The sequence below is a fragment of the Hippocampus comes genome, unplaced genomic scaffold (genome assembly GCF_001891065.2).
Source record: "Hippocampus comes isolate QL1 unplaced genomic scaffold, H_comes_QL1_v1.1 scaffold322, whole genome shotgun sequence".
In the NCBI taxonomy this organism is placed as follows: Eukaryota; Metazoa; Chordata; class Actinopteri; order Syngnathiformes; family Syngnathidae; genus Hippocampus; species Hippocampus comes.
Genome location: NW_017805137.1, coordinates 1775383 through 1801019, shown reverse-complemented (window position 1 = coordinate 1801019; position 25637 = coordinate 1775383). Strand labels below are relative to the sequence as shown.

At 41.8% G+C, this 25637-nt stretch overlaps 1 protein-coding gene across 1 annotated transcript in view; it reads left to right on the top strand.

Moving 5' to 3' along the window:
- The first annotated feature begins 17000 nt into the window (after window positions 1–17000).
- Window positions 17001–25637, top strand: part of ssbp2a (single stranded DNA binding protein 2a) — a 78802-nt gene continuing 70165 nt past the window's right edge. The window contains exon 1 of the mRNA XM_019867026.1: window positions 17001–17116. Coding sequence (XP_019722585.1) covers window positions 17061–17116 — 56 coding nt within the window. The 5' untranslated portion in view covers window positions 17001–17060. The remainder of the gene's footprint in view (window positions 17117–25637) is intronic.

Below are 25637 nucleotides of genomic sequence, written 5' to 3'. Positions count from 1 at the left end.
TTATTACAAGAAGTGGAATTAATTGCACTTTTATAGGTTTATGGTGCACAACACGGAGATAAAATGCTTATTGCAACCCATTAAATCTGAAAACACACGACATATACCCTGAAGACTTTTCCTTGTCATTTGACAGTAATAGACAAATACCAGATGTGATTCATTTGGCAGTAGGACCCAAATATGCTTATTTTAAAGAACTGTTTTTGTGTTTTTGATTCACTGATCCACAAAGGCCTCTGTTTGCGTTACGATGGTCACTCAAAAGCCAGAATGACGAATCCTTGCAAGAATGAAGTCATGTCGGTCCACTATTTGCAACACTCAAATGCAAAGTTTGCCAAATCTCCATCTGTTTAAAATTTCTTGAGAGCCTTTTAAAGTCAAATACATCAGTCCTTATTTGGTGTGTTTACAGTGGAAAGAAGTTGGAATTAGTCCCGTGACAGTTGAAAAGTCCGTGTTTGAGTCTGGGTTTAGTTTAGACGTTTCTTTGTGGTGTTTTTCTCATCATGGCAGTTTCTTTGTGTGTGCGTGTGTGTGTGTGTGTGTGTGCGTGTGAGTACTGCAGTTTGTACCACATTCCAAAGCTCAGGTTGTTTGGAGACTCTAAAGTACCCAAGGTGCAAAATTGACTGGTTTTCTGTCTTCCGATATGTTACAGACTGATGACTCGTCCATCGTGTACACCGCTTCTCATCAACGAAAGGTTCCCACTCACCTCTGACCTTGAAAAAGTCGAAGAAAATAGACGTGTGGAGCTGTGGATGAATTTAGGAAATGCGGTGAAGGGTTTTGTGTGGGAGAATCATCCTGCTGTAATTTTATGCTTTTGATACCGCAGTGGAGTGGATATTTCAGCGAGGCAGATCCAAATCCAAAGTGAAGTAAAATAACCATGAGAATAAGCTCTGTTTATTGATCCGTCGTTTCTACACACCGTCTTTCTCCTCCAGTTAATCCACAGGGTCAGTTCTAATGACATTGAGAGGCTCCGCCGCCAGTCGACTTTGCTGCCATTTGCAATTTAGATGCAGGGAAGGGAGACCATGTAGCCCGTGAGGGAGAAAATGTGGAGGGAAAATCAAGTAGAAGGGAGAAAAAAGAAACACTTTTTTTTGTGTTAAAAACAGAAACCAGAGATGCAAATGAAGATTTTGTGGTTTGAAGTTGTCACCGTTTGTCGAGACAATCTTTACGCTTGGCTAAGTTGAGAAGCATAAAACTGAGAGGAAAGAGTTAACCTTCCAATTTGTGCTGTTTTGCTGCTTTTTTTTTTTTTTTTTTTTGCGCCCACCAAAAGAATTCTTGTGGCAAAACAGGAAGCCACTGAGGGAACAGTTGCCAGCCCTAATCTTGTGCAGATCCTCTGATAGCTTTCTCCTCCACAAACAATGCGCGTCAATGCTGAGGTGGCTCAGAATGGTGCTGAAAGACGTGACAACCAGGCACAAATGAGCTCTTTGTCAGCTCAGGACTGAAGAACTCTCTCAGTTTGTTGGTCATATGATACAACAGAAGGATAACGTATGACCAACCGTGCACATACAATTTTTTTTTTTCACACCAGAGGTACCGTGTGTATCATTCCAAAGCAGTTTGTGATTTTACAATTGTCTGCTGCATCCACATACAATCGGGGTCCTCTGCGTGTATCGAAAAGAAAAGAAATATTTCGGATGTGTTGGGAAAAATAACAGCGATCATCCATCCTTAACCCGAATGAGTGAAACAAGATCAAAAAACCTAAATGGGATTTCCTGTAAGTTCACTACAATGTGAAGTCTGCAAGCATGAATCCTTTTCAGAATATAAGTTAGCCTGCTCTGAAACTAAAAAGGATAATGGTGCCACCAAAGTAGTTTTAGATGTGAGAGTGGTCCTGTTCTCCTGCCTTGCCTCTCCTGGATCCCTGCACTGGGGTCCACTGTTAAAAACCCCGGCTCTCTTGAGTGGAACACTTAATCCAAACACAACAATAAATGGCTAACAGATTTATTATTATTATTTTTTTTTTAATGCATTGAAAATTTGTGGGCGGGGGGCGGCCCGGTGATCCAGTGGTTAACGTGTCGAGCTCTCAATGCAGAGGTCTTGGGTTCGATCCTGGCTCTGGCCTTCCTGTGTGGAGTTTGCATGATCCCCTCCCGGGCCTGCGTGGGTTTTCTCCGTGTCTATGGGGTTGTTTCCTCACACATTCCAAAAACATGCATGGCAGGCTGATTGGACACTCGAAATTGTCCCGAGGTGTGAGTGTGAGCGCGGATGGTCATTCGTCTCTGTGTGCCCTGCTATTGGCATGCAACCAGTTCAGGGTGTCCCCCGCCTACTGCCCGAAGATGGCTGGGATAGGCTCCAGCACCCACTGCGACCCTTGTGAGGATAAAGCGGATTGGAAAATGGATGGATGGGTGTAAATATGGGGACGCTGGCATGTATGTTGTCCTTTTGCATTCTGTAAAAATAGTAGTCACAATACTCATGTATTCTCCTATTACCTGAAGCTATTTTGAAAAATTAAATCAGTCAGTGATACATAGATATGCTATTCTTTTGAAATACATAACACGTCAGGCACTGATTGTACCTTACCAGCTAATCACCTGTTAACTTCCACCAATGCTAATAGCAGTTCAGACCTTCCTCAACATTACCTTGAGAAGTCACTCCTCTCTCCCTCTCTGGCCCGAACTCCACAAGGAGCCTCACCTGCCAGTCAGACAACTAGATTCTTCCACCTTGCTGATTTTTCCTTTCATGCTCGCTGATGACCAACACTAGCTGCTCCTCTGCTAACATGGCACTTCAGAGGGATCGGCGGTTTTCGATAGCATCTTTAATGCGTCATAGAAAGAGCAATAGAAACACATGATGTCATAGGTACATTTTTCGGCGACTAGTTGTTAGGTTTGACAAAAACAGTCACAATTAGGTCAGTTCACAAAGAGTGGATTGAAAATGCAATATGTTTATTATATTTGATTCAGTCGAGGTCAGTGCTTGGAGGTTGTTTTTTTTTCACACCAAACTGGTATGCCTTCATCGACCTAGATTTTGGAAGTATGGAATGTCTTGGTATGATGATGAATTAACACTCAATAATACTCACTCAACGGTATTCAAGGGCCAATTCTTGTAAAAAAAATGCATTGTAATGTCCCTCCCACCAAACTCTACGGTTTGGACGATCCAGTAAAGCAGGTTTAACTGGAATTTGTCAAAACAAGAATCAGTAATTAAAACATGATTTGTTGTGCTGCAGAAATATGTTTGGGAGCACTTTTAGATCGCTGTGATCCTTGCCATTGTACATGGTGACGTGATGTTAATTTTACAAACGATTCTGTCAGAATTTAGATGATAGTTGGAGTCATTTTCTTCCCTCTGCATGAAACCTCAATTACACTAAACATTGAGGAGCGTAATTCTAATCTTTGCCATGATTTCTATCATAATTGTGCCCCCCCCAAAAAATCTGAATTGTCTCATTTTAACCATGCAGTGTAAATTTCCAGGTACAAAAATGTACAGGCACGGCCCAAACAAGTAATCAAGTGTCAAACAAAGTGCGATGTACTTTCAAAATGTAATGATTTTGGGCACATACGCGGCTTTAGCTCAAGAATTCTCCACACTGCATACAGCAGCACTTGGGCTTGACAGGTGCTGCGTGTGCTGCGCAAGTAATGTGTGCTGGTGGATGGCACACGAGGGTGTAGTAAACCAGTTATTTTTCCTGTGGGGAATAAAGAAAGCGTCTGTTTGTGGTGTGGCCTTTAGTGAAAGGAAACGTGCAAATTAATTGAGACATGGCATTTAAAAGCGCGGAGTTCACTATTTGAGGAATATGGAACATCACCTGCATCAGGGAGCAGTTGTCTCTCTCTCTCTGCGTGCTTAATAAAAACACCTGAACACAAACTACATGTTACATTCATGTGTCAGGTTAATTTCTACAGTGTGGTTCTCAAAGAATGGAGCGCTGTCTCATTAAAACAAAAGAGCTGCTTTGTTCCAACGTCAGGCTAAATCCTCCCTCAGCAATTACCGTTCACCTTCCAAAGACCTCGGCAAGGAACACAGCAACTCTGCTTCTTTTAAAGCAGGCAGTGAAGCAGAAAAACGCAGTAGTGCCGAGCTCTACAGGCAAAGACAGCATGAACAATCTTTTGGCTGCCTCTAAGATTTGAGAACATGGTCGTGATTTTGTACCATGATGGAATGTATGTAAAATCTTGTAAATACAGTACCCTCTCATTTTAAATTTGATACATGCACCTTGTTCCAAAAAAAAAAAAATAAAAAATCCTGGCCAGGCACAACAGAAGAATTTCAGAAACAACTTTTTGGAATAGTCCACTGCTGAATGTTGAATTTAAAAGAGGTATAAGAGAAGCATCCCCAACACCCAGAATAGCCACTTGTTTCTCAGGGCCCAAGCTTGTCTGAGACGGACTAACACAAAGTGGAAAAGTGTGCTGTTAACTGATAAGTCCAGATTTCAAATCCTTTTTGGGCATCATGTCCTTTGGGCAAAAGAAGAAAAGGCTTATCCATATTGCTAAAAGTGCCAAGTTCAAAAGCCAGTATCTGTGATGGTATGAGGGTGTAAGTGCCAATCGCACGGTTAGCCCACCTGTCAAGGCACGATTAATGCTGACAGCAATGTTTTTTTTCTTTCATGGACACCCCTGCTCATTTCAGCAAGACATTGCCAAACCACATTCTGATTACAAAATCGTGGCTTCGTAGTAAAAGAGTGCGGGTTCTAGACTGGCCTGCCTGCAGTCCAGACTTGTCTCCCATTGAAAATGTTTCATGCATTATGAAGCGTAAAATATAACAATGGAGAAGCCGGGATATTTAGCAACTGCGATTCTACATAAAACAAAAATTTAAAAGAATTCCCCCGACAGAGCTTCAACAATTCGTGTCCTCAGTGTTGACTTATTAAGACTTGTTAAAAGGAAATTGTTAAAACAATGGCTTATCAGTTGATCAGTTTGAACATCAAATCACTCGTTTTTGTAGTGTGCGAAGTTGAAAAGGATTTGTAAATCATTGTATTCTGTTTTTATTTACATTTTACATCCCAATGTCAGTGGAATTGGGGTTTGTAGTATTCTGTACACATGGGGCACCCCTATCCAGTTTGTTTGACATGTTTCCGTCCTCCACTACAGCTGATTCAAATGATCAGCTCATCAGCAAGCTTTGTAGACGCCTGATAACAAACCCGATCATTGGAATTAAGTGTGTTGGAGGAGGGAAACATGTAAAACAGGTTGGAAAAGGGTTTTCGAGGATTGGACTTGGGCACCCCTTCTGCACACAATACAGATTCTCGCATGCTAGAAAAAAAAACAAGTTTCCTCATGCTGAACAAGTTCTTACAGACACACTCGTGTGCATCTGGAACTTTTGGCGGCAAAGCTCTGTTACATAAATCTTGTGCCCGCATTTGCAAAACATTTACGTGCAAAAAATGATTAAGCATCACAGACTGAAATCACATTGCCGCTGCGGCATCAAGATGTCCGTTAAAGTGAGGTCAAATGTTTAGCTTTTTCAAAAACAAATCTGCCAGCCAACAAGCGAGTTCCTCAAAATCAAATCCACTTGCTCTCCAATCTAAACCCCCCTTTACAACTCAGTGAGAAACAAGACTGTCACTCAAACTGTTGTAATCTTAGCTCAACTCATATCCTCTTTGAATGTACTGCAGCGTTATTGCTCGATGACAAACCGAAAAAATTGACCCTCAAATGTTGACTACCCCGAAAAGATGTGCATTTTGTAATTTGCCTCCAAATCAGGAGAAAATATGCCCTGAAGTTGCACAAAACTCTGAAACTCAGACTGCATGATGACTTGTGGAAGCCAGTGTCCCACAACATTTTAGCTTAGTGAGCATCAAAGGAATATATCATTATTTCTTTTTGTGGTGTTTTGTGGTACAGTATTTACTCCAAAAGGACCAACCTCATCATGAACTGAAGAGGAGAATAATAATATACAGCCAACAGTTCAGTCATGTGGCTTGACCTTCAAAAACACCCTCAAATGTCACTAAACTCTATTTATCAAAGTTATTAAATTTCGTTTTAGCCGCTGAAACGAAGAAAGCGTTTTTGTAGCTTTTTGTATTCAAAAAATGACTTCGTTTATCATGAAAGTTTAGTAAGCTATTTCACTCGAGGCTAAGCAGCGTTATGGAATGCCCCTGAAGAAAATAGTTTAGCGATGACCTAATAAATTGCCCCTCTATCAGCAGTGGTGGACAGCAGGGCCATTGCCCCAGTAACACTAAGTCTGGTCTTCCTGCCAAATGAAGATTATGCAGTACAGTAATTATTAAAACTGAAACTGGCTCAAACGCGTGTGGCTCACAGTTCTAGTCGGATGTGTCACATTTTGCAGAAAGGGTAACAAGCTCGAAGTTATCGGTATCCGCCTGACATCAGAACTAACAAAAAATGAACATTACGAACCACATTGTATTGTTCTAAACCAAGGTCAAGAAATGGTGTGGGCTAACTTTATAAATTAGAATAGGAGCTCGCCAGACCAGGCGTTAACATTAGCTTGAGTTAGCTTGCGTCTGGCTAACATGAGTTAACCATATCACGACACAAAACCAAGCAAACCTCTTCAGTCGCCTCTAATGAATGTTGCTGAAATGTTGTGTATTCCTCTTGTCTAAAGTGCTTCACTGTATTTCTTTATTCAGGCATCTTTTAATTGTCTTATTATTTGTTTTATTTTTTTCTTAAAGCCTGACTAAGACTGTAAATTAGCTGAAGCTCAACGTCCTATATGCTTCGGGCATGCATTCTTTTTTGAAGGCAATGTTGTATGTACAGTTCCTGTTGAATAAGCATCCATTTAATCTTACAATTAATATAATTGAAATAAAAAGTAAACACACATGCACTTGTGCGCATATGAACACTCATTGGGCAGGTACATTTTTTTAACACACAATCCTGATGGTTCACTGCTTATAAATGCACAGAGAGTTCCAGTATATTTTCTGTCTCGTCTCTCACACTCTGCTCGTATCTCACTCTCAGCCTCCTCACTCTCAGCCTCCTCACTCTCAGGATCTTCATCTTTCTTTCTTACCTGCACTGTGTCCTCTCTTTGAAAGCCAGTCTCTTCCAATTCCACTGCCTCTCTCTCTCTCTCTCTCTCTCTCTCTCTCTCTCTCTCTCTCTCTTTCTCTCTCTCTCTCCCTGGCACTCAACTTGCTTCTTTTCAGCTCTGTCAACAACATCTTCTGGCTCTGTCTGAGTTAATGTCTGCCTTGTTATCTTTATAATGCAGAAATATATCGGAATGTTCTTTTTTTTCCCCCTCTTTATTTTGAACTGCTGACAAAAAGCAATGGAGAGGAATACTTAACGTTTGAGCAACGCAGTCTTGAAATAATATTTATTTCATAGGCTACTGTTGCAGGCTGTTAAGTAACGTGAGCTCTAAGTGGGTCCCATGCACCCCCGGCCCCAGCCAAGCCCACTCAGTAAAATTGGTTTAGCATCACCACTGTGAATGAGAGAGGCTGCAATTCTTATTTTCAATATGATGCACATATTGTACATTGTATTGATAAAATACTGCCATCTTTACTTAAGCTCCTGTATCCACAATATATGTGTGCTGGATACAAATGTTGAGGTTGGATCATACTGTCAGCCTATAAAAGGATGTTTGTAATAAACCAGAGCTGAGCTCTCTAATTCATGAATTTGTGCTTAAAAAAAAAATGTCTTTCTTTCTTTCTTTCTTTCCATCTATCCTGTCATTATTTACAGCACAACATACAGTTGGAACATGACAGCAGATAGACTGGGTAATGACTACACCATATTCTGTGAACTGAATATAGTTCAGCATCAGGTAAGTCAGTGGAGGCTTAGTGCATCCACTTGACATTTGCTTGCAATGGGGCTCTCCCTTAATCTGTCACAACCATAGAGTAAGGGTCATCTTGCGTTTACATCTGAGCCAATGGCAGCCTTCTCGACGCAGGAGTCTATCGGTAGAAGAGGGCAGTTAATATGGGCACATGACCCTCTGCCCTGACCTTGATGCCGCATCATCTATCATTTATGCTTAAAGATGGAATCAGGGTGAAAGGTGTTTTCAAATGAAAAACTCTTGAGGTGCCCCCGTGTCCAAGCATGTATAGACTCAGGGGTGAAAGCAGAAGCCACATTTAAATATCTTCGGTTAATTTTAAAGGCATATGACCACAATAGGGCGAAAGTAAGGAAGAAATCTCACCACGGTTATGTGTTATGTATATTTAGATGCATTTGATAACGAGCAGCCTGAAGTCTTTTTTTTCTTTCTGAAAACATTGGCTATTGGACAAAAATTCTCACATGTATAAAACCACCTTGCGGTAATTTATGTTGCCTGGACGTACATTTATTTATATATTTGACTTGTTGTTCTTCTTCTTCCATTCATAACTTTGCTGCTGTGAATTGGGAATTTCTCCGTTGCGAGACTAATAAAGGTTTTCTTATCTTATCTTGTTGGTGGAAAACCTTTTGCCGGTGTGAAACTTCGCGAGGTGACTAGGGATGACCAATACTGTATATCTCAGAAGCTTACGTCCCTAAGTGAGTCAAGGTGTGCTCAGCCCTAATTGAGAAGCAACAATGCAAAAACATCCATTGTGGGACAGCGGATGGCCTCTGTTTTAGGTAGATAGACTGTTGGTGTCTTTTTTCTTCTACACATCGGCACTCTGTAGTCCGCACACGTGCCACCCAGCTCAGATCATCAGGAGTTGCACAGATGGGGAAACCTGCTTAGAATTAAACAAAGAGAAAGAAAGAAAGAAAAAGAATAAGTAAAATAAAGAAAAAAGAAAGAAAGATAGAAAGAAAAAAGAAAAGGGAAAATAAATAAGAAAGAAAGACATTTCATCCCTCCAATTGTTGAAGGATTGTATGCTCTGGTGCATAAACCGTCTTTTGTTTTAAGACTAGAAGGAAATAAGGGTGCAACGTGTATTTCTGCCCATGACAGTTGAACTCGAGTAACTTGGAGTCCACCCCTTTATGGCATTTGAATCCTCTGCGCAACAGAAGTGCTGTAACTCAAGTGCTTTTTTTTTTCTAGGTTATGTACAAATCTGCATCGTAAACATGATTTGTATTTGGTGGCTATTACTGCATATAAAGTACAATAAAATGATCTCACCTACATCATTATCAAACATCTGGTGAGGACAAAAGCTTGAGGCCTCGTTCATAACAAATCCTTCAACAGCTGCCTAATTGCTGTCGTAATCAACATCATTGCCAATAAAAAGGTCCGAGAGTTACAGCTTACTGTATTTCAATAGTGGAAGTGTTATTTGTCGACCTTTATAAATTACTTAAGACTGTGCGAGTTGTTAAGCCACCGCTAAAAAGAAGCATTTTAGAAGACTGAGGTGCTTCTCTTATTCTCTTATGAGATGAAATAATCATAAACGTTTAACCGTGTTAGGAAGGATCTTATCCACTATCCATCCATCCATTATCTGATCCGCTTTATCCTCACAAGGATCGCGGGGCGTGCTGGAGCCTACCCCAGCTGTTTTCGGGCGGTAGGCGAGGGACACCCTGAACTGGTTGCAGGGCACACAGAGACGAACAACCATCTGTGCCCACATACACACCTAGGGACAATTTAGAGTCTTCATTAACCTGAAAGGCATGTTTTTGCAATGTGGGAGGATACCGGAATACCCAGAGAAAACCCACGCAGGCACAGGGGAGAACATGCAAACTCCAACTTCTGCACTGTAAGGCCGACATGCTAACCATTTGACCACTTGGCCTATCTTATCCACTATTTATTCTGTAATTATTTAATTAATACGAACATAATAGTGTGCTCGCACAAACCACAGAAGTACGTGCACTACTTTTCTAGATTTGATCCATTGCCAACCAGAAATGTTGATTCACGTGGGAAGTTACCACACCAGGGATTGCCAACTACTTTGCTCATATGTTGTGAGAGATTGACTGTGAGCGAACAGTGGTAGCTGGCCCATAGAGGGCACTTGGCCACATTGATACAATATACAGTAATATGTATTTTCAGCGATATGTTAATCTAGTTTTAATATAAACAGGATTCATATTTTCGAGTTAATGATGAGTAACATTTTTGTGTGTTCCCTCGACTTGTCTGATCTGTGATTGTTTCCCCCAAAGGGGGTGGAAATCTTTACACAACTCTTGTCACAAGTTGCTCATGTGCTGTAGCTCCTTTGCCATACAAGAGACAGGAGCATGTTGGGACGAATTTTTTCTTCACTCAGAGCTGAGGAGACGACTCCATGCAAGGATGGTGCCACACCAAGGCGAGGCGGAACTGTTGCCACATAACAAATCTGTGTAGCTCCAGTTAATACTTTTCATTAATATTCTAGAATGAATTTAGAAATTGTAGCCCCCTCCACCCCACCCCTCAGCCCCCATATATTGGTCAAGTCCCCATAAAGCCCCAGGAGAGGAAAAAATCCCGGAGCCATGCCTGTCTCTATGCATGCAGCACGATCCTGTTTGGTGTTCAGTGACATGTGAACTTCTGGTTGGAAGGTAAATGCGGAGTGACAACAATGACTAAGTCAAGCTCGTCCAAGTTCACTTGCTGTCAGCTGGAATTACCAAACGTTACTGTGGATTTTTTTTTTTTTTTTTTACAGTGCCCAGTACAAAGTCCAGCACTGCTGCGTAATTTCAGCATAAGCTTCAAAAGCGTTTCAAGTTTTACGAGACAGCGAGTTTCTTAACATTGGTTGCTGGTTTACTGTACTCTGAGTTTGACTTGGTGGTTTTGAATGTTCATTTACCTTCAAAAAAAAGTTTCCAATTTCATGTTTCATGAGAAAAAAGATGAATAATTTATTTTTCACAATGGATGGATGGAAATAACGTCTTTATTCATCTGTCGATGCGAATGATGTATCATGACAGACAGAAGAATTATATGCCTTTCCATGAAATGGCAGACGACAACATCAACCACTTGTGACATTTTTCTAGTTTGATGAACCGTGAGATTTTTCTAGCGGAAAGTACTGGACTGTAAATCAAGGTTGAAAAAAACGTTCTAGGAGATATGAAGGTTGGTGCTATCAGACTTGTTTGTGTTGGAATTTTTTCCCAGTAATGTTCCCATTTTTCCATTGTGATTTCAAGTTGCTTTTTTTTCTCCTTTTCACTGCCGTCCCAATGCTTGCTCATCGTTTGAATAAATTCCAAAAAGAGGAAAATGCATTGTTGTTACTTTGATGATTGATGTCTGCCTTAGCAACAGCATGGCTGATATTCTGTACACTGAAAATATTGAGTACAGGATTTACAATCAAATGAGACCCATTGTCTATAGATCTCTGTCAAGTATGAAATCAATGCATCCATGTTTGTGGGCTATACGTCGATGATGTGATGTCACCCTCAGGCCAGTTGTCTGTTCGGCTGATGTGGGGGAGTGTAAATGTTCTCATTACTTCCAGATTTGTTTTCACCAGCCTTCTATGCAGTGTTGGTAACTTTTTCCATCATTAAGAAAATCCACGGTTAGGACACTTTCTTCATCAGCAGAAAAAAAGGAGAAGGGAGGGGAAGGAAGTTCCTAAAGGAGGAGGCAGTTTCAAGACGCCCCTGCCCCTGGACCGGCAGAGTCTCATGCGTGCTGCGTACGTGTTAGTGAGCTTCATGTACACAGTGGTGAGCAGGCTCAATCCTTGCCTGTGTTTTGCTTGTTATGCTTAGCCTTTTTCTCTTGCGGAGCTTCTTAGGTGACCTGAACCATGTGACCATCCCAAACCGAAAGAAGCCCTCTCAAGCCCCTCCCACTCACTCTCTCTGGCCTGGAAGCTGTGACATGATTGCACACCACCTCAATTTGTCTCCGTTGTTATTGTTTTTTTGGTTTACTTTATTTGTTATAAAAACAGTTAAAGTTGTACTTTATTGGATCCCAATATCAGTCATTCCCAATTAATAATGGGCCGTGAGCAACTTAACTGGGTCTGAAAATTATTTACTATATGCGGCCGGGTCTGTGGAAGGACTTGGCCAAACACAAAATACATTTTTTGTGGGCTTTTCAGTGTGGATACTTTTCATGGCATTTTTATTTGGCGGTATTTTTTTATAATTCAACCCTGTCATGCACAAATAATGATAACCTGTAACCCGATAACCTGATAAACTGTCCACGGGAGTAATCTTGTGTGCCTTGACTCAGCAGAGATTAGGGAACAATGCTCCATATGACTTCTTACAAGGCAGGACATAACACTTATGCATGTGTTACTGAACTATATTTGCAAGTGTGTATCAGACAATGGACGTCGTACATGTGTGTCTGCGATGGGATGGCCCGCGGTTCGGTGAACCGGAAACCTGTCAAATGAATTACTTTCATGAGCGATATTACAGAGGCTATCATCATACTTCACAACTGTTGCTGAATTGTTTGGAAACAATATGACAAGGTACATATTGTTCATGCTCCTTTCTACGCAATTATTCACTGAGGCGCTAGATTTAGTCAACTTCAATGCCAATTAATCTCCCAAAACTCTTTTGTGCGTCAACTTTAATCGGCCGCTAATTAGTGTCTTTGCAAAAAGACACTCTCAGTGGAAATATATGATTACAGAGCTTCAGCAGGCTCTGTAAACAAAGACTGTTCCCAACATGCCAAAACACTCGCGTACCAAGAGAGTGAAAAATCATTCTTTGTGTTGGATTATATGCGCGTAACCTACTATGCCGAGTTGAGTGTTTGTCTGACTGTGTAACAGACAGATGGTAGACAGCCGCCATGGTGAGAAAAATCATCATCAGAATTTGCATTTTGTTATCCCCTATTCCACGCACACGCAACTTGCTATTGATGACCTCAGACACATGCAGTAAAAGTGAAAGGTTGAAACTTGTGGATTGACTGAAAGACGGAAGAAAAGCGACATAAATAGGAACAAACAAAATTGGAGGGTACAGACCTTTTTCCTAGACTTAATTGTGTATCGCTCATCATCAGTAAGTGGAAAACTGCGATCCGGCTAAACGAGAGGACAGTTTATAGTCATTTCTTCTGGATCTAAGGGTAGATGAGATTCTATTGGAGCAACAAATTACAGACTGAAGCATCTGAGCATGTTAAATTGGATTTTGGATTACTGAAATGCCCAACATTTCCCCCCCCCCCCCTTTATAAAATATAGGGCCATGCAGGATACTTGATCTACTTTTATAGGACACGGTGGCCAATTGGTTGGCACATCTCTCTCTCTCACCTCTGAGGTTGGCGGTTTGAATCTAGGCTCTGTGTGACGTTTGCATATTCTCCCCATGCTTGTTTGGGTTTTATTTTTCTGGGTACGCTGGTCTCCTCGTGCATTCCAAAAACATGTATGCTCGGTTCACTGAAGACTCTAAATTATCTACGGGTGTTATGGTGGGTTGTTTATACAAGATATGTGCGCTACATGCGAATGGTTGACCAGTCAAAGAAGTATCGCGCCTCTCTCTTCTTTTCTGCTGCTTGTGTTTAATTCATTTGCTTTTAAATGTCTTAAATGCTTTTGTTTGTAAATGCTTTTAAATGTTTTATTTTTAATCATGTGAAGCACATTGAGGTTACCTTGTGAATGAAATATGCAATAAAGTTGCCTTGCCTTGCCTTTTTGGAGGTCAGCATAGTACAGATGATCTTTCTGTCCATTTAAAAGTCTTTTTTTTTGCTGTCTATTGTCGACGTGCCTTGCATATTTCCTTCAGTCATTCTCACTTTCCATCTAAATATGCAGTTATTTGAAAACTGTGGTAAAAATTTGAGTTGCTCACTCGGACACACGGGGAACATAATTTTTGATGATCTGATCAGAATTTATCTCATGGAATACTATCCCCAGTCACATTTTCACCCCTCTTTGCCCACATCATCCTTATTCTTTCTCCCCCTCCTCCTTTGTCTTCCTCCCCATCCTCTCAAACACGTGGCTGTTGCATGTGAGTGGTTGTCATGGTGATCAACCCAGAGGGACTCATCCCAAAAGCAAAAGTTCTGATTGTCAGAAATAGAACTGTCTCCGGGGGAAAGGGGTTAATTTGGCACTGGGAGGGGATGTGGGGTGGGGGGGGGGAGGGATGTGGTGATAGAGATGAGTCTAGTTGGAGGGGGGGGGGGGGCGTTAACAGATAACAGAAGAGAACAAGGCAACATCCACTCCAAGTGGGTCACATCGCAGGAGCATTGCGTAAGCATAAACACTGCTGTCCCTGTGCAGCGTCCTTACTTTGCGCAGACACACACACCTGCACACACATCCACGATTTGCAAAGAGCTTACTGTTTGTGAATCAGCCCCTTTCAAACAGCCCCTAGTGTTTGTTTCACATACTGAATGGTTCCATGCTGTTGTCCACCTTGTTCATCTCATGTCCCTTCCTCTCAGTGGATTTGTTATATTGTGACAACCTGTGGAATGGATCCTCCTCACTGTTGGCTGCAAGGAAGGATGACAGCATGATATAGCAACTATTCCCTCCTGCAAACCCCGAAAACACATAACAGCATGTGACTGACGAATAGACTTCTCGAAAATCAGTGGACACTTCATGAGGTACAAATTCTGCCTTTGCAAAGACATTCAGGCATTCATGTAAAAATGTCTTCATTGTTGTGATCCTTGTTTATGGTTGTGGTGGAAGGTGGCAAGTTATTCTAATTTCATTTTTTTGTCACCATCATGTAAACATTAATAACTCTACAATGTTGTAGTTACCATTTCAATCATAACTGTCATAAATGTATACAGAAATTTTTTCAACATACAAAAACAAAACAGGCCGTGATCGTATTGTGGTTAGTACCCCGCGTTGTGGCCGCAGCAATCCTGGTTCGAATCCTGGTCACGGCATGTACAAAGAGCATACTTAACTTCTGGGTGGCCCGGTGGTCCAGTGGTTGGCGCGTCGACCTCACAGTGCAGAGGTCGTGGGTTCGATCGGCCTTCCTGTGTGGAGTTTGCATGTTCTGCCCGGGCCTGCGTGGGTTTTCTCCGGGTACTCCGGTTTCCTCCCACATTCCAAAAACATGCATGGCAGGCTGATTGAACACTCTAAATTGTCCCGAGGTGTGAGTGTGAGCACGGATGATTGTTCGTCTTTGTGTGCCGTGTGATTGGCTGGCAAATGGTTCAGGGTGTCCCCCGCCTGGCATCTGGAAAATCATGTGACCGCTTAAAGCCAATCAGTGTCCGCAATGGAGAAAAGTGGAAAGATCTTAAGTTGACCAGACTGTTTCTATACGGCGCCGGTCTGAACAAAACTTTACGATGGAGGGGTAATTATTATATACCAATGCTCACATGTCCAGGTATATATTCTTTATCCTCAGTGAAAATTGACGATTATGACTGCAGCTTACTGAGGAGTTGTGACCGTGTCCTCCATATCCATGTATATCCGTATTATTTACTGCCCCCAAGTGGCCAGGGTGGACATACGAGAAGGATTGTTTCATCATGATGCACAAACTGCTTCATTTTTACATTATATTTAATTACGTTATCAATATTGTTTTTGTACACTATTATTCAGCGGGAAGGATGTTTTGAGATGGTAAGATAATAATTTGAGATTCGAGATAAGCATTTTCACGGAGTGAATTAAACTCATTTTTCAAGGTGCCACTTGAGAGAGAAGAAAGAGCTTAGTGACAAGTCATCGTTGCAGAAACTGAGACACAAAATGCTGCCGCACCGTATCTGAGTGTCGGAGGCCGGACAGACAGCTATGTTGTTTTTACTTACTTCTGTGACCTACTGTTGTCTCAAGTGTCATCACTCATCGTGGCTGTTTCCTATTGATCCGTGTTTACTGGTTTGTTGGTTGCTTTCCGCTTCTTCGCGGTTTCTAAATGAGCTAACTGTGACCATTTGCTTAATTGAAGTCCAAAGACCTCAGTTGTTAAAACAATGACTAAAATTTCTATAGCTAGAAATGTCACCAAACAATCAATTATGAAGCTAAGAGAAGATGGAAAATCAGTTACAGCCATTTCCCAAACATTGGCTATAGCAAAGCCATTTTGAATGTTATGAATAAGCATTAATTGCTCAACCAATAAATTAGTTATTCAGGGGCAAAAGGTGGAAGGTTGAAGACTAATCAAGTCAATCTGCAGATTTAAATTGTCCTTGTTGAAGAGGAGACTGTAACCCCCTAAAAAAATACAAGTAGGTGACGTTGTGGTGAAACCAGAAAAAGAATGCAAACATTTGTCCATGTCTGTCGATCACACCAATATTATCTTCAACATTTCAGAAGTTACAGCTCGTCACTCTCACGTTATAATCTAAAGCACAAACAAGGTAGTTGCTTCAACAGGTGATTGTTTAGCTCATCTCTTTTCCACCCTCCACACGTCGCTTATACCACACTGTAGTCAGGCACTCATACATGTGTTTGCATCAACACGTATGTAAATAAACACAGCTGTGACGCTGCCTGAATATGCACAGAGTTTTAACACACTCCATTATATATGGTTGTGTGTGCATGTATAGGCAGAGGGTGTGAGTGTAAAAAGGAGCAGCCAAAGCCAGTTGTTGGACGGTTTCAAATTCCCCTTTGCACTGACAGAGGAGGGAGGACTTGTGTGCGTGTGTGCGCGTGCTTGCTTGCTCGCGTGCGTGTGCTTGTGTGTGCATCAGGAGAGCCTTTCCAATCAGGGTAGAAATGACAAACAGACAGACCGACTGACTGACAGACAGACAGACAGACCTCAGAAATGTAAATCAGAGGGGGAAAGACAGACAGGACAGGGAGAGCAAGGGGTGGTGCTTAGTTGAACAGGCGTGGCTTTCCTGGTGTCACTCATCCGCCTTTGCCTCGGCGAGTGGGCGGTCCTGCGAGATGCGGCGTCCAATAGGAGAGGACGCTGCTCGTGTCGCCATGGTGACGGGGCTGTGCCCAAGGAGGTTGTGATGGGTTGACAGGTGCGTGACAATCGGAGCTCTCTGCAAGCATGTACGCCAAAGGCAAGAGTAGCAACGTGCCGTCCGACAGCCAAGCCAGAGAAAAGTAAGTTTTCTTCATGGGGGAGGAAACGGAGGCTGATGGAGGAGAGGGGCGGGGAGGGACGTGTGTGTGCAGCCGCGCGCAGACAGTCACACACGGAGCCCCGGCATGCAGCTCTCTGCTCAGGCTTGGAAAGTTGACCATTTGCTTTATTCCAGGAAAAACTGACACTTTGGGCGTCTTCTTTTTTTTTTGTTTGTTTTTTTTTTTTGCTTGACTTTTGACAGCATAGGGTAGAATTCAATACGCGGTTTTCTGGTTCGTATTGTGTGCTAATTATGAACTTGTGAATCGCTTTTACGCACGCTTTGAAATGCTGGCTGATAACAGTGCAATCCAACGTGCGAAAGAGAAACTACCGGTAGTCAGTGCGTGGATGCACATGGAGGAAGTGCGCGTATTCGTTTGCTTTATGCACGGGTGCTTGTAATTCACCAAAGTGTGTTTTCAAGATTTACGTAGTTTTTTTTCGCTGAAAGTGCATGTTTTTTTGATCACACGTAATCGAACTAAATGAGTGTGCTTGTGGGGAACAAAAAAAAAAACATGTCGTTCCACGTACTTAACGTTTTTATTAACTCTCCACCAATGTTTTTCTTCTAATATGAACACGTTAAATAGATTGTTTTGCTTTTATTTACTGGTGTAAATGTATGACTGCTTTCTGTTGTCAGAAAAGCTTAACACTTTCTTTTTAAGGGCTTAATTGTTTTCCAAATAAAACCTTGTGAGTGGTTGGCCAGTGCACTTCTGTCAGCACCTTTGTACTTTAATGTCTTACCCTTACATGCTTGATTCCCTTATATAATTTATTTATTACCTCAATTTAAAATTTCAGCACCGCAATTCACATACGTTTGGGGGGGGGACATCAGAATTATGGGGTTTTACCTTATTGATTGCTGCCTTGCTCAAGAGAACCACTAAAACTGGCTTCTCCCCTCCCTCCAATGTGATTGAACTGAGCACAACTATTGCGGTCAGGTCACAGGGTCAGTACACTGTAAAAAACGATTTTGGAAAGAGGTAAAAAGAATCCACGAAAATCATCTAAAATCGACCTCAGTCATTGAGGGAAGTTTACCTCACATTTCTGGTTACATTTGTTTACTGTCGACAGATACTGCAATATGTGCATGGGTTATCACACAAGGCATCAGTGCCACATGGCTCAAGTGGTAAAGTGGTCAACTCCCAACTTTAAGGTTGAGGGTCTGTTTCGCTGCATTGCCTCTAACTTTTAGCAAGAGTTATCCGGTGTCATGTGTCGAATTTATTTGATATTTTCAATTTGTATTTTTGTCAACCTCTAAGTATTGCATTTGTGTTGGGCAATTCATTGCTGAAAATGATCTTTTTTTTTTGCCTTTCTTGAGCTGTTTTGCCAACATGGTGATTGGGCGCTCATTTCCTTCGTTTGAGTTGCTGTTCTTCATACCTAAGCGATATGAAAAGCAGAACATTTAACACGACAGTGCGAAACAACCGAGTTTAAAGAATACAAAATAAGTGCAATGGAGAAAAGAAAAGTCAGCAAGTGGTTCAAATTGTTGGCAACATCAACAAATTTTGTAGTTCGGAGCATATGAACATGTCAACGCAGCTGAATGACCAGTTAGTCCATAAACTATTGACTGTCCATTCAGAGTCTCTTGAAGTTGTGTCAGTGCAGTTACTGAGACGCTAATTTTATCATCATGGGGAATCCATTCCGTTTCTCACACTCGGGCGCTGTAGTCGCAAATGTTCCTGCACCATATTGAACTTTTTATTTTTTAAGTGTCATTTTTATTGCAGGCCACAAAGGAGACAAGTGCTTAGCGCATGCTCACAGTTCTGATGTTGAGGTTTCCAATCTTGGCTTCGGTCTTCCTGAGTGGAGCTTTCATATTCTTTGCATACCCTGCGTGGGTTTTCTGCGGGTGTTCCTCCCACATTTCCAAAACATATTTCTGAGTTTAATGGAGGACTGTAAATTGTCTGTACGTGTGAATGTTTGTGTATCTGTAATCTGAACGTGTCATGTGAATGAATGGCGACCAGTCCAGGGTGTAGCCTTCCTCTCACCCAAAGTCCCGCTCACCCACGCGCCTAAACGAGGAGAAGTGCTTTTGAAAAAGAAAGGATGGATAATTAACCCTTTCATGCACCAAAAATGATAACCTGTAACCTGATAACATGATAAACTGCCCACTGTAGTAAACGCTGTCCCTGAAAGGGTGAACAAATATTTTCAACTTTCTTTCCTGATTGGTTGAAAAATGTCATGCTTCTATTACCTTATAAGAAGGAGTGTTCCTTGAAACTTGGGATACCAAATGCGGTCTTCATAAAAAGATTTGTGTCAGTGTTAATAAAATAAAAAAATAAAAAATAAAAGCGTATTTATTTTAATGGAGGCACAGCATTGTATATAGAGGGGCCCCCGTCTTGGCTTTCCAAACAGTTTTACCTTTTGTATCACATACTTTCAGTATGTTGTGGTCTAGACTGAGAGTGAATAAGCTCTTGCAAACTTAGCTTCTTAATTTTACTGTACAATTTGCACTTATCTGTGCACAAAAGGGAAGGTTTATCTTGTGCGCCAGTACCAAAGCTGAGACAAAATACAGGACCGTCTGACAAGATGGAAACGCTGCGAAAGGCAAAAGGCAGGCAAGGGCGAGATTAATTTCGTTCTTAACAAGCTGCCTTGTTTATCAGCGGCGTGTATCAGAGAGGCAGAGCGGGTCCGACTGCTGCTGCCGAGCCGTTGTTTCTCATTTCTGCGGCACAGCGGGCCATCAAAAAGCGAGCGAGGGCGACAACAGATTAGAGAGGGAGAGAGCGGGGAGAGGAATGAGCTCGGGTGATGGAATTTGCTGGATCATTAGTTCATTGGTTGTAGTGTTGACCTCGGGATGGACCCGTGCAGACTTACATACATGCGTTTGGAAATCTAAATGTGTTTGACCTCCGTACAACTGCTCATCTGATGTGTCCCGCGTGTCCTTGCTGCACATGCCCATAAAATGTGTCTTTAAAATAACTCTCAGTGCGCCTGGGATTTGGGAATCAACTAAAGGCGTTTTGTCTTTCTCCACAAATGTTTTCCACATTAGTCTTTTTAATCGCCACAAATATCAGCAAGCCTCTTTGTTCCGGATAACAAAACAAAGACTTGACAAAAGAACAACATCCACAGCCACTATTAAAACTATATGTCGTCATTGCCCCCAAATGACCTTTATTTGAGTGATATGTGCTTGTTAGTGAACCAGATGATGACGGCCACAACAAAGGTGGCAACAGATGACGTGCACGTAGCTCTGATCAGCGACGCCATTAAAACTGGCCATAAATCCTCAATTTATGAGGATCATAATGTTCAGTTTTTATTGGAGAGAGGTGTTGATTTATTTTAGTGCTCTTTTAGGAGGTTGCGATTTGCTGTAGAACTGCGCACGGTAATACCGGAAGGTGTTCCTAATATTGTGTAAGTGCCTTAAAGCGGTGATCAGAGTGCAGCCGTGAGCGTCTACCCTTTCATAAACATGGAACTCAAAGATTTGGGCTTAATTGACAGGTGGCTGTCAAGTCCTCATTGGCTGCTATGGCAACCAGGTGCGGACTTTAACCTCGGCGTCACTGTGATTACGCCGGCGGTGTCTTCCTCCTACTCTCACATGATACGTATGCATTTCAAGACTCAGCATTTATTTTCTGGGAATGTAGGGAAAATATTGAAACATGCAAAGCAAACAAAAACAATCTGAATATGGATTTGCATAGAAAAAGTTGCACGCAAATCTTTTATGACATACTCCGCGGAAACAAAATCCCTGCAGAGTAGTCGTAATAGTTGTTGTTGCGATTTGTGACTTCCAACTTGTCCAGTTAGAAAAAAAAATTGCCCCTTTTGAAGGGGTAATCAAATATTAATACATTAGAGTCAAACATAATTTATTCAGATGAACCAGCCACAACTGAAAATCCACGATAATGAGAGATCATACAAAACACTATTTTAGAGAGTTTCATCCCTCCCACACATTTTTAACACATTCAAACTCATTAAAACACACTTTTTACACACACACACACACACACACACACACACACACACACACACACACACACACACACACACACACTCACTCAAATTGGCAAGAATAAAATGTATTGAAAATATGACTGTAATATCGGTGCGTTAGATATGTCTCTTTAAGGGGCAAGGCCTGATGGGAAGTCGTTACATGGCGAACTGGAGGAAGGGTGGTTGAATGGCTCAAGCTATCGAATCTGCGTGTGAGTGTTTGATCGTGAGCTGTGGCTGACAGCAGCTCCCGCCTGCTAATTGTGTTTGTTGTGTAGAAAAGAGCTAGTGTGGCGAAATACTTTACATAGTTTCTCCCAAGTCAGCAACCAGCACTTCCGTGGCAGCACTAAACTGCACTTCTGACAAGTCTGGCTCCCACGAAGGTCTGATGAGACATAAAGTAAACAGAAGGTGGAGAAGCCGTGCTAATTGCTCAGCAATAAGTGACATAAAAATGTGAAACACTGGAATTAAGTGCTTGGGTGATCCGGTACTCTTTTGACACAAGTCTGGCTGGAACTGCGTTAAAAGTGAGCGTATCCTGCTTTGAACAGCAAAATAGCAGGCACATTCATAATGTTTGGACTCTGGAGAGAAAGTCATACTTGCGAAAGAGAACGGGAAATAAATTAAGTTACATTACGGTGTGTGTCAGCCAGGAGGTGTGGCCTATAACGCTAAAAGTATATTAAGATCATTATTGACAATTTAAAACACCAGTAATGTTATTTGTTTTCACAATACCGTCCTAATTTAATTAATTTGACTTTTGCCACTTTTCCATTTGTCCCAAACGGGCCCACATCACAACTGGCCACCGTCAAGAGAAAAATCCTGAATACAGCACATGTATTTTGTGTCTGATAACAGTATTGAACTGTGTTTATAATTTCATATGTACCCTGGATGAAACCGTGCGATTGGGATTTCAAGAGCAGCGTGCGAAGCTCGCCGCCAGCACTCTTTCATTTTGAATGGAGCTGTCACTCTCATTCCACTCCCGCCGCCTCGTCGAGTCAATGGCTCGTCATCTGAAGCCCTTTCGAGGTGGGGGTCACGCTCGGTCCACCTCTCCTTCAAGTGAATGAGGGTGCGTGCGCTTGATCATGATTATTATTATGATTTTTTTACCATTAATCATCAAAAATGCATCCATTAGTACATATGAAATTGGCAATGTGGTTCAGTGTTGTTGTTAAACACTATTATGCTGTATTTTTATGACGGCGGGCAACACGTCCAAAATCAGGAAATGGGCATGTACAGCAGAGCGGCTTGCTGCTTCGCTGTTGGCCAATCAGATGACAGTGATGACAGGGCCCCACTGGGCCCCAAGGCAGCTGGCGCTTGAGCACCATCTTCGAGATGGTTCTGAAAAGCAGTTCCATTGGAATTGCTCAGCCCGGAAAAAATCAAATATTCCGGGCCAAGCGTGGCCGTCTCAGTGTGGAGCGGGACTAATGGAAAAACGCCTTTTGAGATCTGCACAATAAATGCTTTCAAAATCTTTTTTTTTTTTTTTTTTTTAAATCAATTAGCTTTGCAAAATGACCGTACAACCAATTACGTTTAAACTGCAACATTGAAAGCTTGAAATTGCAATTCGCTGGTTTGTGTAACGCAAATTTAAAAACAAACAAACACTTGATTTTATTTAAAAAAAAGGAAATAAATTGAAAATTTATTATAGACCGTAGTTTTGTGTGTCTCGCTTAATCAATCCCTTGCTTTAGGTCCCTGCAAAAACCCTGCAAAAAAAGTTGCTCTTCAAAATTAGCAAATTGCTCCTCAAATAAGAAAATGGATTAGCAAAATTGCTCCTTAAAGAAAATTAATTCTTTTGGACCTTGGACATTTTTTTTCAACTTTCTTACTTATTTATGGATTTCTTTGGAGCCATTGTGTTGTTGTTTTTTTCATTTTGTCATGTGGCAGTTATACAACTTGTTGCATGTGCATGTACTTGTGCATGACAATTATCGGATTTCGGTCCGCCTCTTCCAAACATGCTGGGGCCAAAGACCTGTACCATGCTTCAGCATGGTCCGGGGCATAGGTGTGTCTTACTTTACTTTAGGGGTGCTCAAGTACCCCTAAAGTAAATCCAAGTAACCCCAAAATTTGAGCCATGTTCTTCTTTTCAGAGAATCTAGTGTTGCCACCGTGCAGTACTTGCAAAAATGTTGTCTCCTAAAAGTACAGTAATCCCGCTTTTATCTCAAAAGTGGTTTGATCCGCCCAATCCCACCCACCTCTTTTCGACTGAGCTGCAAGCCAATGGTGAGTCTTCCACTCAGCTGGGGTAGTTTGGAGTGAATATCTCCATTTTACTAAAACAAGGATTATGTGTCAAATTTTAGCATACTGTACCACTACTTTTTTGGCCCATTCGAGTAGAATGATTAGCTTCATGGGGTACCTCAGATTGTATACTGAGGGACATCAATAATTGACTACTTTGTACCTCCATATCTGACAGTGGGAAATGTGGGTTTGCATAGTGTGTCAGTGTTTCGTGTTCGGAGGAAACATTTTACATCGTGTACAATATGTTTCGCAGACCAGTTTCTTTTTTGCTCGCAGAGAGCAACACAGCTGAGGTATTCTCTGTCTGTTTGGCTGTCCCTGTGTAAAAGCCTGCACTCCATTTGCGATTAAGAGTGACAGTACATGGCCACGCGTTGTGGACTGCAGTTGTTCAACAGGTTTAACAATACGTGTCACTGACAAAGTCCAGATAGGTCTGGCTATTTGGCAAAGGGTTTGCCTTACATTACAGCTGCATAACATGAGACACACACACACATGCAGTCAGTTCACTGTAACTTTAAAGGTAATTAAAATGGTAATTTTACTGGGTTAAAAGTGGAAAATAAATGTTACTGTATTTGTATGCCAACTGATCATAAAAATCATTTATGTCCAGTCCAGTTTGAAGTTCAGCTGCCATCCATCCGGTGGAGGACTAGCTGCTGTGGAACTGTGGCTCATCGTTCTTAATACATATGCACACGCAAGTCGCGCATGCATGTGCACACATGCACGCACATACACTTGCGCGCACCCTCTCAGCTACTTCTGAACCAACACGCTTATAAATTCCACCGGGAGGCTGCCATTGCAGCATAGGGCAGGCTGAGGCGCCGCATTGCATGTTGGGAGTGTCTCCTACAGAAAAAAAAAGTGGGCTGCTATTCCGGCTCTGATGGAATGAGTTTCATTACAATGAAATCAACACACACACACACACACACACACACACACACACACACACACACGTTTGTGTGTGTGTGTGTGGGAGGGGCGGGTTGGGGAGGGGGGGTCTGCAATTGTCAGACTACACAGTCTGAAAACACAATGTGAAATCCAACAGATAAGCAGATCTGCATTGTTTTTTTGTTTTTTTTAATTCCCAATTAACAAGTGCAATTCGATTGCATAGTTATGAAGCTCTCCACGGGGTGCTTCCTTCATGGGGATTAGCAGTTGGCACTTGCATTTTTAAACTCAGAGCCTAACAAGTATCTACATCCTAAAACCAGTCGTCAGAGTAACAAAAGTGAACTTTGTTTGGAACAAATATACCCGATAAATATTTTTGATAGTCTGTAGTGAGACTGATTGTGTGTTTTGTTTTGCTTTTGTGTCCATTTTTCTTAATGCAAATACAGCTATATACAGTGGGGTTTTAGTAACATGTTACCTGTGTCTTGGGGTGCCCCTAAACAAATTAGGGCCCAAAGGAATTTGTAGGCGCCCTTAATGGCTATTTTTCATGCACTGAATAGACTTTGTAGTGGGGTGGAGGACAACCATTGTACATGTGTTGGCAGTTGGGTGCGCAGATGAGCTCAAAGTACGTTCCACCACCACAGCTCAACCTCCTATTAGAAAATACAGGGTAGCGGACTGAATTTTGGACAACATAGCAGATACATGAAACCATCAGACCCTGACCCTCAAATTGGTCAGATGATGTCGATTCTCGTCGTTGCCACAACGTGCCTGTCCCCTTGCGCAAAGTGGGGCTCCGGGGAGGATGGGCCCCAACGCACAGTGCATGTCCTGCATTTAGGGATGGGCGGGGCTTGACTTGCTTAGCCTGTTTGTAAACATTGGTTTCAACTCTCTGACATTGAGAATCAAAATTAAGCATTTTTATTGTTTATACATATTGTCCAATATGAACCACGACATATTATTATTATTATGATTTAATTTTTTTATTGCTTTAGTTATGTCTGGATGACTGCCAATTTTTTGAAAACACATTTGATTGTGTGTCGCATTGTTGAAGAAACATGTATTAGCACAATTGGAATTATGCTCGTAATGGTGTTGGTGTTATGTTCAGGCAGGTGATTTATGCTTTGTATCTTTTCCTGACATTCATGGCCTTCAAAGCCCCCCCCCCCCCCCCAACCCCCCCACACAAAAAAAAAAAAA